We start from the raw sequence: 20,782 nt of genomic DNA, 5'->3' as shown, positions 1-20,782 counted from the left end.
AATAATGAAAACATTTTATTAATTACTCTTTAATTACCACAACTAACAGATCAGTTTTCTCGTAGTTAGGTCTGTGTTTAGATATATCAACCAGGTGACAAAAAGAAATAACTATTAAGTAGTTCTGGTAGCTCAGTTAGTTAAAATTTGATTCAACCAATGATCAAAACTAATTAAAGAAAATGTTTTACACCTCAGCTTTACTCGGGTAGGGCGTTACAATTCTATCTCTCAACCTCCAGATACGAAAATCTGTTCTTATGTCAAAGTTCCAACATTCAAAAAAAATAACTGAAATGCATTACTCACCCAAAACAAAATCTAGTATGGCACCACTAAAAATCTCTCTTACCTGAGGAGCTGTGATTCACACTGAATATTGAGCATACTTACAAGAGTAATCTATGTTTATAATTGTTACGTATCATCTTATGTGATGTAACTTTGAAGTGTGATTTGTTATCATTTACATTAAAGAGTTGTATGAGGAACCCAACTACAGTTGAACACCAATCTTATAGATTTATGGTAAGGTATTTCACCTGTTTTCATTGTATTGAGTATTGATCATCTGTTAAAATGCTATTTGGTGTTTATAATGCTCAGTTTTGTGATAGTCTCACATACATACACACATACACATACACACTCACTCTCCCGTGCCGGCCAGGGGGGAAAAAGATATAGAATAACTGCGCTGTTCACGGAGCTTCGCACTACTGCTCAGATAAATTAATTAAACAAATAATACACACTTGTGGTGTTATAAAAATCAACATAGGCTCGTTATTTTCACACATATTCCATTACATAGTGCAATTTTTTTAAACCACAAGTGAAAAATGCACGTAAGGATTGCACTACCTTCTTTAAATCTAAAAACTGAAATGTGGGTAAAAATGGTATGATAGAAACCATGTAATAAATATAAACCCTCTGAACAAATACAGTTGATATCTAGAAAGAACTTTCAGAGATTCATTAGTAGCATGAAATAAAAAAAAAATATGATTGCACATTTTACCCATTTTTGTGTACATGTAAATATTAAATGAAATGCAAATTAAAATTGTTAGTTATGTAGGATAACATATCAATTGTAATTTAATCGTGTTCCAATAAATTATGCACGCAATAGCTTGTTGAACCAATATCTCAACTTTTACAGGATCTCTCGATTTATTTCTTACAATATTTTATTTAGCCAGGGTCATTTTCACATACATCAAGCCAAATTAAACATGATAAAAATAACTTTACTACTTACAGACACATGCCAATTTTAATTTTGGAAAGCTAAAACCGTTTTAAAGTGATGATATTCACATGATGATTTAAGTGGGCAGTCCTCAACATTTTGTATTTTATTTGCAACTACGAACTGAAGAGAGGCAATAAAAAAAACTAAATTCAACTTAGCAAAAATGGGCCAAAAATTTCAAGTATTGCGTCTTTCAGCATTGTTACTGTTAACTCTTTCTTTCGTTATCTGTAGACACCCTGGTAAAGATACAATTTGCACAACTGATCGTTGACAAACTGTCAGAACTATAATTGGATGGAGTTATGCAACAAGAGACCAACCGACAAAACCAATGTTTTGAGATATTGACCATCAAAGATGGAAGTACCTTATTTATTCCACAGTAATCGATGTTTGTAGATGTCAGCAGAGTACATGTATATCATTCTTGATTTTTTCTCAGTTAATTACGCGAGTGAGCAACAGATGGGGCAAAATCGGATTTTCAACCAAATTATTGGTTGGTCTCTTGTTGCATAACTCCGTCCAATTGTATGTACGCACCCTGCAAAGCCTTGAAGCCCTGGAGCGGAACTCGGGAGCTGCCGGTCACGAACTGCAGCACGCGAGCTCTCATCTCCTCCCCGTACTCCTCCATTATCTGCCAGAACCACTTCACCACGGGCGTGTCGGGCGTGCAGTGCTGCCACATGACAAGACACATCACATGTGACGTCGTCACGGGCTTACCACAGACACTTGAAAAAAATTGTAAAAGAACTGGTAAAAAAAAAAAAATATCTACGACTAGAAAGAAGAGAAGAGCTCCCTCACTTTTAATTCAGCTCATTCCTTTTAGTTCTCCCTGTCATATAACAATTTTTTTTTCCCTGTCTCATCAATCTACATGGCGAAGTAACAAATATACTAATATAAAAATTATTACTAAACACATTTGCATACACATACATAACATTAAAATTTGACTACAATATATGTTTTCCTTTATAATACCTATACAATTTGCACCATTATTTTGATCAACACTACGAACATACTCTGCCAGTCTGATAAATATTATGAAAATATTTAAGTGGTCAAACTTTGACATTATATTTTATCTATTGTGATAAAACTAAAAACTTGGCCTACATACATTTGATTCTGCTTCAATTTGTATCCCTTACACTTAATTAATGCTATTGAAAATCGTATATGGATCACTAACAGTAAATGAATTTGGTTTCAAGCAGGACTGTGCGAACAATTGAAATTTCGAGAATGAATAAGAATTTATTATTTGTATTCAATTTAACTTTGAATACTAAAACTTCAAAATAACGAATTTTCTATTACAGTAGAACCCTGTTATAACGAATCTGAAGGGAGTAGTTTATATGTTCACTATAGAGGGGAAACTTTATATCTGGGAAACCTTTATATTGGCAATACATACTCAAAAGCAAAATCTTCAACTACACATAGGCCTAAGCCAAGAAAAGAACGAATGAAAATACTCAAAGCAACAGTTTTATGAGCAAATGCAGATATAATTTTTAATGAACTACACTTTCTATTACCTAATGGTTCTTGGAAATCGGCGTATTATCCTTTTTTCGGACATTTAATACTCTGTGACGTTATCGCAGCTTGAGAAAGAAGATTGTTCAGCTTGTTTAATGTACTTAATGTGGATGTTGCAATTCCCAGTTCCTTTGCTATTAACACGTGCGGGACAGTGGGGTAAGTGTCTCCCTTTTCAATAATGTTCAGTTTATCTCGAACAGATAATGCCTTACGTTATTTACCGCGTTTTTCACCTTTTTTTATGTATGCATTTCTTATTGAAGCACATTTGCAGCTTAATAACACGTAATTCTTTTTACCGTCAAAAGTAAATAAACGAAAAATAACGAGTCTGGTGCATCAAAGATTACTACGTATCATTTAGTATCGCAGTTGCTAAAGCTGGAACGAAATTTTCTCACTTTCTATGGAAAAATTTTGTCCACAGAGTTCTATCTAGTGGTAGTCTTACGAACCTTACCCGATCAAAATGTCCGAAACGTGAACGATAAAAATGAGACGTAAAAATATTGAATTTGCTGTTATAATGTAAATATGTATTTGTGTAGCGGTAATTTATTTATAATTTTGATAACATAATAAATGTACATGCGTTCGCCCATTCTTTAACTATGCAGGGAAAACTATTTTTTATTTTCACCAAACTGATCACCATTTTTGGCTACACGTTGCCTACCGAGGCCACTCGAATACGACTTGTTTATAAGGTTTGTTTGACTCGAGGTCTCTCGTGCTCCTCGGGAGTTGAAAGAGTTGGGAGCAAGTTGACCTGAGGGCAAAAAGAGTCGGTAACTTTTAATACACGAAGAAAACGCGATTTGTTGTAAAACAATGATGGCGGAAAATATAGCAGACATCGTGAGAAATTTGTTTGGAAATGAAAGATTCATCTGAAGATGAAGTAGCTATTTATTTACCATATATTGGACTACAAATTATGAGAGAGCTTGATAAAGGTAAAAAAAAAATATATAATTATTGCTTTTTGACTTTAAACCGCCTGTGGTATTCATAAGCTAACCTGTACTAGGAAACTATTGCAAATCTTTTGATTGTTAAATAAAGGACCCCGAATAAGTTATATTGTAATGTTTTTTCCGCTTCAATGTCGTCATCTATTAAAATATTACCGTCATCACCAAATGTAGCTTGATAACATAATGACTCCATCGTCAAAGTCGCGCCAAAACAACCAGCAGACGACTTGCCCTCGCAACTCTTCCTCGAGAGGAGGAGCACCGAGAGCATGACCTGAGTGACCTGAGAGCAACTTGCCCCCGCGAGTAAAACGAACATCCGCCATACTGCTTCCGGAAAAGGGCGCCCCGAGAGTTGACAGGTCAAAAAGAGACCTCGAGTCAAACAAACCTATAATATGAACAGTGGACAATCGAGTAGCGTATTGCGGAGAAAAACTTCAATGTGATCCAGAATAGACGTTTTGTGAAAAAACTTTTAACTATATGAAAATATTTGAGATAAATGTGCATTATGTCGGCAAAATTTGTTCGTGGTACACGGGAAAACGTATCAACATTGACAAAAGTTGTGCGCTATATCCAATAAATTAATACATAACCTCAAATCATTTTGCCGGGACTGAGACGGAAATTCACAATAAACGGGAATTCATTATAGGCGGGTTCACTATAAACAGGTTCTACTGTATTTACAAATATTTGACAGAGAATACACTGTGAGTTTGTAGTATATTAATGTTCACTGTTTAGTTTCCGTCATTTGTGCAATACAAATACCCAGTGTTGATATTTTAATGGGACCACAAAACAAAAACATAAATAATACACAGTATTTTAAAATTCAAGTATATTACCATCTCCCAAGGCCACAGAATCAAGGTGAGACACTTTTTCAATTCCCTGAATTATCTCTGTTTTCCAGATTTCCCTGTCTGCAGAAACCCTGAAGAGACTTGTGATGCCTCCCTTGCATCAAACACAAAATGTACAAACAAGAAAAAAAATAGTCTCTTAAAACAATAAAAGTACCTTTCACAATAAATATGTTTCTATCACAAATATCCCTATTTCTGTGTGATGGAAAATGAACAAAATAAAACCACTGCAAAAATAATTACCATCACCCCTGCGATAACTATGACACTGAGGATGTCAGCAGCTTATTAAGAGCACGCAAGGCTGCACCTCTTAGTTGCAGCTGTTTGTTACCTTGAGTAAAGTGAAAATAAGATACGTATTGGAAAATGTGCTTTTAGGCGTGCTCTATCAATAATAGTTCTCTAGATGTTTGAGGTATCAGTTTTTTTTTACAATTATTTAGTATAAATGTTTTACAAAACAGAGTACCAAAAAACCACCCCAGCTATGTGAAGCTAATGCAGACGTGCGATTCATCGGTACTCACCTTCAGCCTGGTGTTGTTCTGCCAATCCGTGATATCAATGGAGCCCAACCCACCAATCACCAGCTCAATCTCCCGCTCGTCGAAAGGTCTCAGAAGCTGGTTAGGCACCAACTCTGTGAAGCCCTTCTGCAGGGCTAGGAACTGTTGCTCTATACCACGCATGAACCGGTAGTTCACGTACAACCTGAACCGAGAAACAACACATGACAGGAATATTCACAGATCTGTGACAAAAGTGTATGCATGTTGAAACTGATTAAATTTCCACTTTTACAGACTAACAATAATGTACGTCTATGAACACAAAACATAAAAAAAATCAAGAATCCACAACATGTGTTGACATTCTCATAGTATCTACAGAATATCAGATTGAAATTTTCCTAAATCCTGCTTTCCCAGTCAAAAAATATTCATTTGAAGTAATTTGTGGAATTTAAAAGTTGCTATCTCAAACAAATACGCAAAAAAAAAAAAAAACTTTTAGCTGTTTTCAAGCCATTAAAACAGTTGGAGAAAATCACTTGACAAGAGAGAGTATTCATATTAACTGAAGGTAATTTTTGCGTAAGTTCATACAGTATGAATTTTGTAAGTTTTAATTCATCTATTAAATATCATAATCCCAATTATTTTTTTCACACCTAAAACTTTAAAAAAAAAAAAAAAAAAGTTATTATAGTTAAAGAATTCTATACTTCAGAAGAAAATCAATATGCTAATACGGTTTATCAGATATGACACTTAAATGAAAAGTCTTTCTGTAAAAATTTCAAAATCCTTGACTTTTCGAGATTCTCTACATTATCCAGATCTGTAAAAATGCTGATTCTGATGACAGACCTAGTAAGCTGATGACCAAACACTTTTGTCAAAATATAGATAGCGAAAAAGTAAGAACACAGGGAATGGAGTAACACGACACAGATGACTACAAAGGGATCCAGAGTGTATGAAGAGAGGAGCAAAGAGACCATTTTGTCCCTTTTTCCTTTTTTCTCATGGACCCGTTTCTGTTCGGGAGCAAGGCGGATATGACGTTTCACATAGTAATGATGGATAGGTTTAATTGTCGAGCTCTCCAATACATACAATCTCTAATATTTGAAGCATTGAATATTCAAGAAAAAAGATTAAAAGAAAATATTTTGGAGGAAATATGGTAAATTGTATGTGCAACACTAACAACTCTGAAGTTTACTGGGTTTAATGAGTTAACACCATTGATATACGTACATTGTTTAATTATACGTTATTTTATTTTACAGCTTGATCCATAAATTTGGTTTAAAGAGGCAGATTTTGAGTACTTTAGTGATTGAGACTCAAAACAGAGATTTGAATCCAAGAAAATTGGGATTCGACCCATAACTTATTTGAACACATAAAGTAATAATTTAGGAATAAAATAGTACAAAAGTAGAATATGGTGTGAATGTGTTGTTGAAATTCACTGAATGAGCCCAAATTGCATGCTAATATACAAGCATGGATGATATACACTTAAATTTTACGTATCTACGATACACAAAAAAATTGAAGCAAAAGAGTAAACAACATACTTAACGTATTCTCTCTTATTTTCCTCAGTCACCAAGATTTCCCTTCCACCGGACTTCAACTCGTGGACTTTCAGGACTCCAAAACTATTGTGTTCTACTGAGAAAGTAGTTTCTATGACTCCAGTAATATCATTTTCCCTGAAACAAAATACAAAATAAATTGTTATAAGGTTTGTACGAGGAATGCAATTAATGGTTTGAAATTAAAATAAATTCAATGCTTTTAAATTTTGTATCTGAATGTGGGTGGCCGGTGTATTTGTGTATCAGTGAGATATAATGAATGAATGGATGGATGGATTTCAGTTTTCGTCTTGTTGTACATCATGTATTTGATAAAAATACGTTTAATACAGCTTGGACAAGAACAATATTTGCAATCTGATTTGACTTTGCAAATATTTAAAACAATTGATTTGATATTCAATTTGCATTAAAAAAAAATAGTATTTGCACAGACCTAGTTAAAACTTGATAGCAATTTGCTATAGAACATAGCTATCACTGACATGAGAGAGGAGGTACTCACAACATCCAGGTAAGGCTCCTATGCAGATCAGGATCAACGCCTTCGATGTCCTCGAGGGTGATGGGCTTGTTTAGCAACATTTTGTAGAAGGGCGTAGTGAAGCCACCGTCGATGTAGTGGCCGTGGAAAACAGCAATGCCGATGATGCGACCCACGAAGTGGAAGTACGACAAATGCTCCTGCGTGTGTCCCAAACAATTGAATTAAACATACAGAGCTTTACCAGGGAATCCACATAAATCTGTAATAAAATTTCCCCGATTTTTCTCTAGCCAAAACTTCAAAATTTCCCAGACGATGTTTTCAAAACAAGTTCCATATTTAGCTATTTTCATGTAAGAAATAAAGAAGATCCAGCCTCCACAATGCCTCTTGATAAGACTAGATCTCTCTCTCTCTCCACTTTCTTTTTTTTTTCAAACAAAAATTTGTGTATGTCATTTTATAATGTGTACAACCATGGGCGTAGATCCCGAGGGGTCAGAGGGGCCCAGAGCCCCCCTGGAATTAAGAAGCACCTCACTGAGGGGGGACTACCAGCACTTGCAAAAACAGCGACTGTGAAAGGGGTTGATAAACATAAACCTAAAAACTAGGTGTGTTTTATGAAAAACTTTCTGTGTATTTTAAAGTTTTCTGCTTATTGCATACATGTAGGCCAAAGTATGGGCACGTATACAACATATGAGCACCCTATCCAGAGATGACTTGTGTCAGATAAAACCACACACATGGAGCCCCCTGGGAATTTCTGCGGGCCACCCTAGCGAATCCTGCAAATTTATGCCACTGTGTACAACTATGCAATTAATCACTAACTGAAAGAAAAAAAAAATATTTTCACTGAGCGAGTGACGGCAGATTACAGCACGACATTAAATTTTCCTCTCAAATTACTACATATCACTGGGGAATTCCCAAGACTTTTTAAGGATTTCAAGTAAATTCCCTGACTTCCCCTGAACAACTCCAACTTCCCTGACTTTTGAGAATGTGGGAGCCCTGTAACGTCTTGTCAACACAGTGGCAGTCACCACATAGACTTTTGAAAAATAATTGCCCCTAAAAAGCTAATTTAATGCATTTCTGATAACTTTAAACTTTACTATCAAAGCTATGAAGTAGCTTATTTGTTGTTCTCTCTGTACAGTTTATTAGTTCAAGGGGTTTTCAATTAGTGTGTGTGTGGGGGTTGGGGAGGGGTCCCTCCTACATTGCCCCTCCCATAGGGCTGCCACTGTATCGACAGCAAGGTCATTAGAGACAGTAGGTGACACTCAACAACACAGAACCGGGATATTGAGTACGAATCGGCCTTGGCCCATTGCAAGAAATCATCCCCGAATTTGCCTGAAAAGATTTCAGGAAAGCATAGAAGTTATAAATCAAGATGGATGGAGCAGGATTCAAACCCAAATCACATGGAATCAGAGTCCTGTGTCTTACAACACAGCACACCTTACTTTGAATTGAGAACTTGGGTTCGAAAAAAAAGTTAGGAAAAAAGGATGAAAACATTCCAGCTGCACTCACTGGGTTGACGTTGCTGTCTGCATTGATCTGCAAGGTATAGTTGTCCTCCCGCGAGTACTGGAACAAGCCGTACTGTGGGTTGAGCATCTCGTGAGACAGCAGGTACAGCCATTCTCGAGCCACCCCACCGTAGTCTAGACCCTCTTCCCCACGAAACTTCACCATCAGCCTTTTGCGCATGTCCTTGGGCCGCATCTTCATCACCAAGCGATATGACTCCTGATCACAGGAGAAAAAAAATATTTTCAAATAACTTACACTCTTGCGTAAACTTAACATTGTCTCTACCTAACCCAACATAAACCTTATATGAAAAATTCAACTATGTTAAAACTTTAAGGTACACTGAAACAACAAAAAATCAGGAACCACAGAAAGACAGCCACACATTCAAAACTAGCACATTTTGTTTTATACAATTCTGACTTTTTAAGGGGAGCAAACATGATACATAATAAAATTGTTTTAGTAATCAAAATTTCACAAAAACTAATCAATTATATTCGAATACAAAAATATATAGTTCTCATCACTAGAAAATCAACACTTCTATACTAGGTATGTATAAAGTAGAGCTGGGAGGGTTAGAAATTTTGGTTTCTGGAAAATTTCAAACCGGAAAATATATTTCCCATGGGAAATGGGACATTGTAATTGAATAATTTGGGGTTACCAATTTAAAAAATTTCAGAAGTCTTTTTTTTCTTTTTGTGCAAGCTTTAATCTAGTAATTATACATTGATATAGGCCGGTAATGTTCAAGGACTGCAAAATACCACAAAATGAGGCTAACCTTATTTAATTGTATAACAACAGCGAAATTAAAACAAAAAGGCTAATATACAAAATAATGTCGAAATCAGCTCATATTTACACTTAAAAAGTATTTTCTATGCCACCATTAATAGTTTCGAGTTTAAACTGCTGGATGTATGGAATCAGGTCAAGAGTGCAGTGTTTTCTTAGAAAATTATTAATCAAATTTGGCACGTGGACAAATTTTATACAACTGTAATAAAATCTATAATGCAAAAATGATACAGTCAAACCTCTCTGAAACAACCCCTCACGGTTCCCAGGAATAGGGTCGTAATAGAGGGGGGGGGGGGGGGGGGGGGGGTCGTAATAGATGTTTTCCGAAATTTTCAGTTCATTTCAACCCGCCCCCCCCCCCTTTTCCAAACCACTACTCGCTAACCAGCCGTACAATGGCAGGATGCTGTCACTCACAATGCTAGACGGCTTTGCTTTAAACCCACTTCAACCTACATGCCACCTCTAAAGAAAATATGTGTTAATTTACATTTATGTTTTTTGCTTTCCGTAGTTAAATACACTAGAACCCCTATGTCACGAACCCCGGATTTAACGAAACAGTGATTTTACGAATACATTCTCGGGAACCGTCAAAAAATTGGACATTCTGACCAAAATGTGAAAATCAGAAAAAAAAAATTAAAAAAAAAAAATGAAATGAAAGATCATTAAAATCTGTAAATTTTAATACACAGCGTATTTTTGTGTCGGCTTTAATACAGTAGAATCCCGCCGATGCGACCCCCCTCTGATGCGTTCATTCCGTTTATAAGACCGTTTTTTGAGAAACCGTGAAAATTTTAGCAGAGAAAGTCGAAAATTTGAGTAAAATCGGCTGAAAAACAAGTCTGTTACACTTTGTTGGGCGCTATGTGTTCACTTTTATCTTGGCGAGAGATGTACTGTAAGCAGGCAGGCACACAAAAGACGGCTAAAAATAGATACCACCCCTCTAACTGTCAACGCGGCAGTGTCTAGCCGAGCTCGGCGCGTCCACTATCGCACGAAAAGCCGTTTCAGTTGTCATGTTATCTTACACCTTCTGCGTGAGAAACTGTCAGCATCCTCCTCCCCTCCCACACCGCGTGCGGCAAAAGCCAGGTTGTATAGTCCATTCTCGGTAAAATAAATATTTTTAGGGGCTTATACGACTGTCCTTCGCCGTTAATAAATACTTTATAAGTTTAAGTTATTATGATACAATTTTTTTATTAGTCACACAGCAGTTTCTGCTAAAAAAAATCACTAATACATCAAATTTTATTGAATAGAAAAATTTAGCAGGGCCGTAAATATATTTATTTTACTGCATAGTTACTTTTCCATCTGCATTCGAACGTGCTTTTCTTTCTTTCTTTTTTTTACGCTGTGAAGGGTCGTGGAAAAGATAATTGCTTGATCTGTCAAAATAAACATCGCTGACGGCAAGGGCGGGAGCGCATCCTGTCGGTCTGTCGCTGTGATTATCTACTCCAAAGACATGTCACAGCATTTCAGGATAGCATTGTTCTTATATCTTTCGTTTATAGCCGAATGTTTTCTACCTGATCCACACAAGTTCCTTCGCCAAGTTTTGAACGAAAATAACAACCAGCCGGCTAGCATAGCCGAACTCGCGTGATGTGAATTCACTTGAGGAAATGGGTGTCGTGTGGGGCTGGCTTAAGCGCTGACAGCGGTCGTAAACACGTTGCCACAAAAACCTTTATCTGCACCCTGCCGGCAAAGGGACGTGGAATGGGGGTTGTCAAGCGCTGACAGCGGTCGACAGGAAGTGGTATCTATTTTTAGATATGCGCTGCCTATGGCTGTACAGCACTCGGCAAGAGAAACGCAGTAACACACTACTCACCACAAGAAACTTATTTTCTGTCCGATTTTCTTCGGATTTTCGGCAATTTTTCACGGTTCCTCGAAATCGGGTTGTAATAGAGAGGTGGTCGCAATAAATGGGGTCGCAACAAAAAGGTTTTACTGTAGTTAAAATGGAGTAAATAACAGTTGGAGGTAAAAATTACAAAATTTTCAATAAGCTAGTAAAAAAATTCACACTTAAACATTTTTTTTTCTTGAATTATCTAAATACTTCCCTGTTGGGGAAGAACACCAAATGTTCTATGAATGATTCTCCCAGTGGATAAGATAAGATTTAAAAACTTTTTTTTTTTTCAACATACAGCATTGCTGTGTTCATCTGTGTGTCGAAGTGTTGTCCTCGATGGTTTAATGTGTGCGCTTGCTTTCCTTGTCGCAACTGCCAGGCCACTGTGTACGTCTGTGCTGTGATGTTATTTTCTGACCAATTACATCCACGGAATCCTTTGTGCTGCATATGCATATATCGGCTGATTTTGGCTCGTTTTCTAACCACAAACCCTTTTAAAAGTATTAAATTACAGAGCATCATCAGTTTTTGAAAACAGCTGCGGAAGGCCATACAGTTAAGATTGTACATAATTTCCACCTAGGTACCTCGAAGATCTCGGTGCGGGACACCTCGAGGCGGCAGTGGCCGCTCTGGGGCTGCAGGGCCTGCAGCTCGGCGCGAAGCACCCGCTGCTTGGCCACCAGGTCCCGCCGGTACTTGGGCAGCGACTCGCTGTCCTGCAGGTCCCGGGGCAGCTCCGCGGTGCGCACCACCGGCCGGGGCCGCCCCTCCCCTCCCTCCCCGCCTGACGACGGGCTGGTCGCGGAGCTGGACGACGGCGACGAGGAGGAAGGGCTGGTCGCGGCAACCTCGCCCCCTCCCGCCGGCTCCCGGCCCCTCTGGGCGGTGGGGGCCGGCGCAGGAATCTGCTTCCGGCTGCAGTCGAGCAAAAATAACAAACCAAGTAAGAGCTCGAAATCTCTTACGCTATAGTGTCATTTAATTCCCTTGTCCCTGCAATTAATTAGGGTATTTATCATAACACTCAAGTATTTTAGTTAAGGGGCCCGCCTCGTCAGGGGTGTATGTGTGTTAGTGAGGCGGGATGATAAGTGCAACACTCTCTGGTGGTTCCAGCACAGTATAGCCTCTAAACACAAGGCTCTGAACTGGCGCGCAGTCTTCTCGTCGTCACAGGATAACTGTGAAATTTGAGCGGTGACAGTAATATTATATGGTCAATAAATGATGATAAAAGGATAATGAAAGTCCGTTAAGTGCTTTCAAGAATCTGTTCCGGTAGTTTTACGCCTAAAAATTACTCTGAAAACATGCGTTTTGGCTATTTTAACTCTTCTAAAAATACAGTTTAATAACTTATTCCAAAATCAAAAGTACTTTTCGGCCCTCAGCGAAATCTTAAATGCTTTTCGTAAGCAGATCCCACTCGGATATATTGAGTAGTTTTGAAATCGCGTTGTTTTTCCTGAAGCTCTGCGCACCGTATGTGCGCCCGGATAGGCGGAGCCCTTAAGTCTCAAATTTTTTTTAACTGATACATACTAAATATCAGGGATGCATACGTACTCAAAATTTTGAGTGAGTCTGAAGGACAAGATTTAAGCCTAATTTCAAAGCTCAAAAAATAACAAGTAATTTGCTGTTTTGGTCTAGGAAAACAATACTGTGTTTTATTGCATGATCGTTGCACCGTTATTTTAGGGCATCAAAATTTGGAGAAAAAAAAAATTCTAGCATAAACATTGCATGATGTTTTTGGTAACACTGTTAGATTCCGTGCTCTTTGTGTGGATAGTGTTCCCGTATGAAACAATGTATTTTAGTGTTTGTACTGTTTTTTTATTACTAATATTCACATCACTAGTTATATCACCACACATAACGTCTGTTCGCAAATCACTCGCACTTAAAAATGTCTGTTCACAAATCACAAACAAGTCCACAGTTTACATTTCCCACTGGAGCTAGGCTCAACAGTGGTTCACCCGTTACCATGCAAAAAAATTCCTAGAGGCCATTTATAATCATAATTTAATTTGTTACAACTTAAATTCTATGCGTTTTTTCACTACACAGCACCGTTTTAAAGATATGGGGTAGATAGTAAGACATTTTCGGAAGGTTCAAGAATCTTAGACTTTAATTCTCTATATTCGGTTATTATGAGCACTTGCAGTTACAAGGATTTCTCTCACCACTGTCAACTCTCGTAGTAGCGAGGTTCCACTGTATTTTGATTTTATCGCTATTCACAATTTAATCTTGCCTTTAATGATGAGTGATGAGAAAATTTGAGACACAACAAAAAATTTAAGAGAGCTAACACAACAAATTTATAGGAACATTTCTGAATTAATAGTAAGGACAACATTATTAAACAAGCAACTTAGTATCAAGTCTCGTCATCATCATGATCATTAGAGACGATAGAGAATGAGATGAGGCAAAGCACTGCCACAATAAATGGATAGGGAAAGTGGGAAACCCTGAGACAGCCTGTCGGCTCACAGGTATGTCTGTTACATATAAGACATATTAATTATTTAAGGAAGATATCAAGAATATTACTATTATGAATTACTGAAGTGCAGCATAAAATCGTGTATTTTGTTTTCTCCACAGGTTTTAATCTGATACTGAACATTGACCTTAACCCTTACAAGATAACATAAACATAAAATAATACGTAGTTACAGCAAAATAAATTATGTTTATAATAACCCAGAAAAGAAATATAATAATAATAATTGGTTTATTTCTGATAATCACTTAACATGAGAAACTCCAAAGATCTATTATATGTAGGGATGGGGCGACCGAATCCAATATCCACCGAATCCGCCGAATCCTAGGGATTCGAAGATTCGGCGGGTCTGATATAGGATTCGTCAAAGGATTCGGTTTTTTACTATTTACAGAAAAAAAATACAGTAAAACTCGCCTACGAGGTTCCGCATGGTAGGTTTTTCCGTATAAAGCGTTTAAATTGCCCGAGGTCTCATCATTTACGTCATTAAATGTGTGATATAAAGTCCGTTAAAATTTTTTCTGAAACTTTCTGTCTCAAATAATGGTGCACGGAAATATGAAGAAAAGACAAATGAACAACAACATACAAAGAAATATGGATGATATACCATAACTACAGTACAAACCCAATAGTTATTTTAAAATAATTACCATAATAAGAACTAAAGATTCTTTGTAGAATACCGTACAGTGGAATCTCAGTACTAAGTACTTACAGGGACCTCAAGTTTTTGTACTTAGTACTGAAAGTACTTAGTACTGAAACATACATACATATCATCTTTACAAAGAGAAAAAAAAAAATTAAAAAATACAAAAATAGCGATATTGTAAGATACATTATTTTTTAGCCAACATCTGACTTCAGTTTAAACATTGGTGTGTATGTATAATTTAAGTTTAGTTACTTTTAAAAAATGTGTTATTTCAGTTTGTTTTTGAGCTTGAATGATGCTCTGTTGAACTAAATGTTCTATCTCATATTATGTCTTCGCAACTGCGACTTGCTTTTTTCCTTTGTCTAGTTCTCTGAGTATTTCCACTTTTTCCTTAAGCGTGAATTGCTTTCGTTTCTTTTTATCTCCATTTATCTCATTTTGCAGCACAAATACAATGCGGTGTCTAAATAACGTAACCTGAAAATAAACTCAACAATAACAATAAAATATCCCGGCACAGACGTCAAACAGTATATTAGCGTAGCATAACACTATTGTCTAAATAATTAATACTACTCTCAAAATTCCATGTTTCGATGTATCGAATGGTGTTGTGTTGCTCACGTCGCATACTACGTATGGTATAATCTATGGTAGTGCGCGCAACTGTTTGTAACTTTGTTTTCAGGGTTTAGAGGTTAGATAATACGTTGTGGTGGTATTTGTGTATGTTTGTTCTACAACATTAATCATTTAGCTGGAAATTTATTTACCAGTTTAAGTAAATTTTGGTGTAGTAATGCCACGCTACGAGTAGAATTTATACGTTATAGTGAAAATATGATACTTTAAACTGAAACCATTTTGCATGGTGAAGATACGATTTTTGGCGGGGACTTAAAAAAAATACGTTAAAGTGAAATATACTTTATAATGAGGTACGTTGTACCGGTATTCTACTGTAATTACTACAGAAGCATGATAGCTACCATATTTGCACTATAGTTACCGTAACAACCGAGATGTATATTTACCGTGATAGTAATGTATTATTTATTTATGACATATTAAATTAAAGAACATTGTTGAAAAAAAAAGGATGTTAAACTTTGATATGTACGGTTAGCACATGTTGCTAAGAAATAATGCGATGTGAAAGAATGCAGTACTACTACGAAAAGTGAAAATGGTACTCGTGGATTTTTAGGTTATGGCAGTCTCTTTCGTTTTTCAGTAATATCGGCCGAAAATTAACAAGCGTACTGTATCGGAAGTCGGCAGAAATGCCGATTCAACTAAATATTGGCAAAATCGGCTTCTTCAATACAGCTCTACATTTAATGACAAGAGTAAACATATTTCAGACTTCAGGATATTGAAAAAGACTTTAATTTCCATGTAGGTTTATGTGTGTATGTTTTTTTTGCAAGTGTAAATTGAATGAAGTAAAACTCTTTATTTTTATTACTTTCAATTGATTAAACTTTAATGACCAGTTACAGATATTTATGACACTAATTTTGAGGTTAAGCAATTTTACTAAAGCCTTCCAGCCAAGCAGGTTGCCAGCGAGAGACACTTCTCTTCTGCTGGAAATACTATCTCCAATCGTAGAGCTAGTTTAACTCCTGAACGTGCAGAACAAATTATTGTTCTGCATGATAGATTAAAGAACAGAATTTAATACTCTGTGATAATCTCATAATTATTGTGAGGAAAAGTGCAGATGTTGAAACAATGTGAATGTACTTTTCAAACAACGTGATTTTTGGTGCTAAGTTTGTTGAAGCTCAGTAAGGACTCCAGAAAAATTGACAAGGATGAAATTTTCCCAAAGATATGTTACATTTACACAAATATATACTTGGTTATGTTAGTTGGATGATATCAGTTACTAATGAACCAATGGAAACAGGTAAGATTCAATGGAAAAAAATGTTATTTTTTTCTAGCAGTCCAAAATGTAAACACACACTGTAAATAGTTACCCAAAATTTATAAGCCCACTTCATTTTAATACTTTATTCAAACATTATACTAAGTTTAAGATAAAAATAATTTCCCAAAAGTGTAACTGTACCACAAAAGCTCGAGCTCGGCTCAAAGTAAAATTCTTAGGCTCGCAGACCTCTAGCTTATTTATAGAAAAAATCCTAACCGCTAATCTGTACTAAAACTGAAATTTCTCAAGAAAAAATTTTTGTCTTTATATACACTTAGGCTATACCAGAAATGTACCAAACTACATGTGATAAAGTCAAGGGACTTTTAGTGCAAGCAGAATACATCTCACTTACATTAGATATGTGGACATCATCTGTTAAAAGATTCGGGTTTGGGTTCGAGATTCGGCAATTCCAGTCGAAAATTTGAGTTAGGATTCGGATTCGAGGAAATCAGGATTTGCCCCATCCCTAATTATATGACACATGAAACTAATCCAAAATGTTATTTGCATTTGTTATCTTATTACGAAGTACCTCACTTTTCAGTACGTATTTATGTTTGCATTTAGCAAAGTTCAGTACAAAGTACTTTCAACACTACTCAAAATTAGGTTTTTTTTGAGGTATTGAGATTTCACTGTAATGCTGAATTTGTTCATATTTTTGTTTAAAAAAAAATGAAAAGTGGAGCTGGACCAAAGACACACCTGATCAGGTTCGAGATGACTGTCCCGGAAAGTCGTGGATCCGTGAACTGCGTGGTGCGGTTGTTGTGGTCGACGAAGTATATCCGGCCCGAGATGGTCTGCCTCATCTCCCAGCCAGGAGGCAGCGGCCCGAGGTCTGAGAGGATGCTGCTCGACGCCACGGCGAGGTCTCGCGGTATGCGGGGGTCGTGCCACGTGCTCACCCCGCTGGGGATGTGATAGAAATAGACCTGGCCCTGCTGCGTGGTACGAAGCTCTGAAACACACACAACAACTCGATTAGTTGCATTTACAAAATGTTTTATGTACTCTCTATGTTGCAAAATTCCCGAGGGCATTAGACGTTAAAATTACTTGTAATAAATAAAAACTAACTTTATTTTTGCATGCAAATAACTAATAGAAACAAAATAATGAGAGGACTGGAGTGGTATTATAAACACAGGTTGGAAAACTATAAATTCAATCAAATTAAAATTTTAATAAATACTCAGCATTCAATATTAATATAAACATGTGTATAAACTTAGTTATTTAAATTAGTAAAATAATTGAGATTAATTTTATCAAAAATAATGTAATAATTTAAAATGCCAATAAATTATATATACAGGGACATACTTAAATAAATTTACTTGAAAATATGCTTGAAGAAAATTACTTACACAGTTTCTATCATTAATATTCAAAATAAATAAATAAATGTGTTTATTGATATGGACCAGTATTAAAAATTAATAACTAAAAAATTAAATTTAAAAGCATATTTAATTTTATTTGTATGTTGCAGCCTTTTTTTTTCTGTGAAAATTTTGTTGCATGGTGCACACAAATTGTAAATTCATTCGTTTTTTTAATAATGCACCTCTGAAGAATAACTTAAAAAAGGTAGGTAGACAGGGTGATATATAAACAATGTACTTCAGGACATTAGCGAAGGAGAATGTTTGTGGCGATTTTCGACAAGAAAAGACACTCATTGGACATACTCCAAGATTTTTTAACGTAATAATTAAGAGAAAAATACAGAACAAGAACTGTAATAAGGTAAACAGAGGCAGGAACATATAAAGCAAATTGTAATGATGAAGGATGTGCTAGTTATAGATAGAAAAGAAGAGTCCACAGGACAGCAACAAGATTTATCAAACTAATAGGGGAATTATGACTTTAACAAAGGATGAAGGTTTAAATCAATTACCAAAAAAATGCTGCTTGAACTATTATTCTTTTTTTGCAACTTTAAATGAATTAAACAATTTTATTTCGCAAAATCCGGTTTATAAAAATTAACCAAATTGTGACTGAATTAATTGGGGCTTAGCATCTCATCACTGGGATCATTGGAAACTACGATGAGTGACTGAGATGGATGTGAACGAGCAGGAAAAACGTGAGTAACCCATTAGAAATTGGTCATGACAAAAATTCACCACGTGTCCCACTTGATAAAAAAAAAAACGAGGCTTGACCCAACTTGGAACCAAACCAAGACGGCCTCGACGGGAGGCGAGTGACCTTGCCCGTCCCAGATGCATCGGGGGATGCGAAACCTCAAGAGGACCGATCGCGACATCGGCAACAACAATCCTTCCACAACCGGGGCCGGAGGATGGCCGTGGCACGCACCGTAGCCGGGGGGCAGGTCCCCGGGCTGCATCAGCTGGGCCGGGCGGCTACCCACTCCCCCGCTCAGCGACCCGCGCAGCTGCCGTGCCGAGTGCCTGCGCGAGGACGCCTGGTTGCCCGCGCTGTCCCTGCGGCCGCCGCTGCCCGGCGCCGGCTCGTCCTGGACGCGGGAGTTCCGGCGATTCCTGCCCGCACCGTCCAGCCACACTCGTCACACCACTTTCGGAATCAACCTTCGGGAAGTGCACAACCCTGCACGATTCAAAGCAAAATTTTACACAGTGTCTTCGTGAACACGCAACATTAAAAATGGTTGACCATCGAAGTACATCAGTTTCCCTTCTTCAATAACAGTGTGAGGGCTTTCATCCGGGATGTTCGGGACCATTACCATGATGGACTATTGAATGTCAATACAGTTTAAACAGTAACACTAAAAGAAAAAATAATAATACAAAGTACAAGGTGTATAATCAAAACATTCCGGGAGAAATTACGAAGGTAAATACTTAATGCAAAAAAATATTTCCTTGGTCAGTTAAATTCCTAGAGAGAGCCCATAATTAGGGCCATGCAATTTTCACGATCACAAAAAACTACGAAAAACGTGAAATATTCATGAAATCTGATTTTCCCGCGAAATTTGCCTTGTTTTGACAATTCACGATAAAACACGCGAAATACGCAAAAAAAATTTTATTAACTCCTGTGTTCAACACAACAGAGACAGTGCCAACTTGTACCACCTTACTACGAAAATAATATGCAATACGTTTTATAAATGTAAAGATGGCAAGAAATTTCAACAATCCTTAAAAATCTGATGTGAGTAGAGTATTAAACTTGTATTCTCATAAATTCATGCGGTAAGGGATGTGGATTGGAAAACAAACGGTTTATTTTTTCCCCATAGCAACGTTACCAATTTATAATATATTTTTTCTAACCTCAGATAACTTGTCGTATATACAGTGAAACCTCTATTTAACAAATCTCAAGGGACCAAAATTTGTTGTGTTTGTTGTAAAGGGGTTTGTTAAATGGAGGTTTCGCACGATATATTTCTAGTCATCATAAAGCTTCACATAAATGGCTAGAACTGTATTTCTGACTGTTTAATACAATATGAGGAATTAAACATGAAAAAGTACATAGAATACACTTGTTTAATGGCCAACCATTTGATGCTTGGAAATTTATCAATTCCCATCCCTAGTGCTTCCTGGCGTGCCTTTTATTGTATTGATGTTTTATTATATATTGATGTTAGATGCCCTAGCCTCCATTAGCCAGTCAAAAAGTATCATGTCCAAATCATCATTTTTACATAATTTCACAAGTTTTCGATTTGTTCCTACCAGAGAAGCGTTGTTTTCGATCTGTTCCCGGTTGGATAATATGGTCGAAAGTGTAGACGCCGGGATGTCGAAACGTTTAGCTATATCACTTTTTTTTTCCACCTTCATCAACAGCATTTAAAATTTCTAATTTTATTTTAACGTCAATCTGTCGCCGCTTTTTAGGATTAGCATTCATTTTACAGTAGATCTGTGTTGATTTCCGCAACTACGTGTGGAAATAAATAAACAACAGTGAAAACTGAAAAAACGTAAATTGTACTCCACCATAGATAAATATATTTGCGTGTGCGCATCTATAACCATAGAAACTCAAAATATACTAGTTGTTCGTCTTGCCAGAGCGATGGTACGAGAGGTTCCCGCCACTAGCGCTAGATGTACCCGCCATTTTGAACAAAGTGTGGCATG

General features: G+C 36.7%; 1 protein-coding gene across 2 annotated transcripts in view; it reads right to left on the bottom strand.

The window, feature by feature from the left end:
* Nucleotides 1-20,782, bottom strand: part of LOC134537708 (E3 ubiquitin-protein ligase SMURF1) — a 45,892-nt gene that overhangs the window by 9,896 nt on the left and 15,214 nt on the right. For both annotated transcript variants that reach the window (XM_063378438.1, XM_063378437.1), the window contains exons 7-14: nt 19,014-19,198; nt 17,385-17,640; nt 12,128-12,458; nt 8,840-9,058; nt 7,307-7,485; nt 6,778-6,915; nt 5,216-5,399; nt 1,808-1,946 (exon numbers count right to left, since the gene is read on the bottom strand). In XM_063378438.1, coding sequence (XP_063234508.1) covers nt 1,808-1,946; nt 5,216-5,399; nt 6,778-6,915; nt 7,307-7,485; nt 8,840-9,058; nt 12,128-12,458; nt 17,385-17,640; nt 19,014-19,198 — 1,631 coding nt within the window. The remainder of the gene's footprint in view (nt 1-1,807; nt 1,947-5,215; nt 5,400-6,777; nt 6,916-7,306; nt 7,486-8,839; nt 9,059-12,127; nt 12,459-17,384; nt 17,641-19,013; nt 19,199-20,782) is intronic.

Source organism: Bacillus rossius, chromosome 12, assembly GCF_032445375.1.
Source record: "Bacillus rossius redtenbacheri isolate Brsri chromosome 12, Brsri_v3, whole genome shotgun sequence".
In the NCBI taxonomy this organism is placed as follows: Eukaryota; Metazoa; Arthropoda; class Insecta; order Phasmatodea; family Bacillidae; genus Bacillus; species Bacillus rossius.
This window is presented reverse-complemented; position numbering and strand designations above follow the sequence as displayed.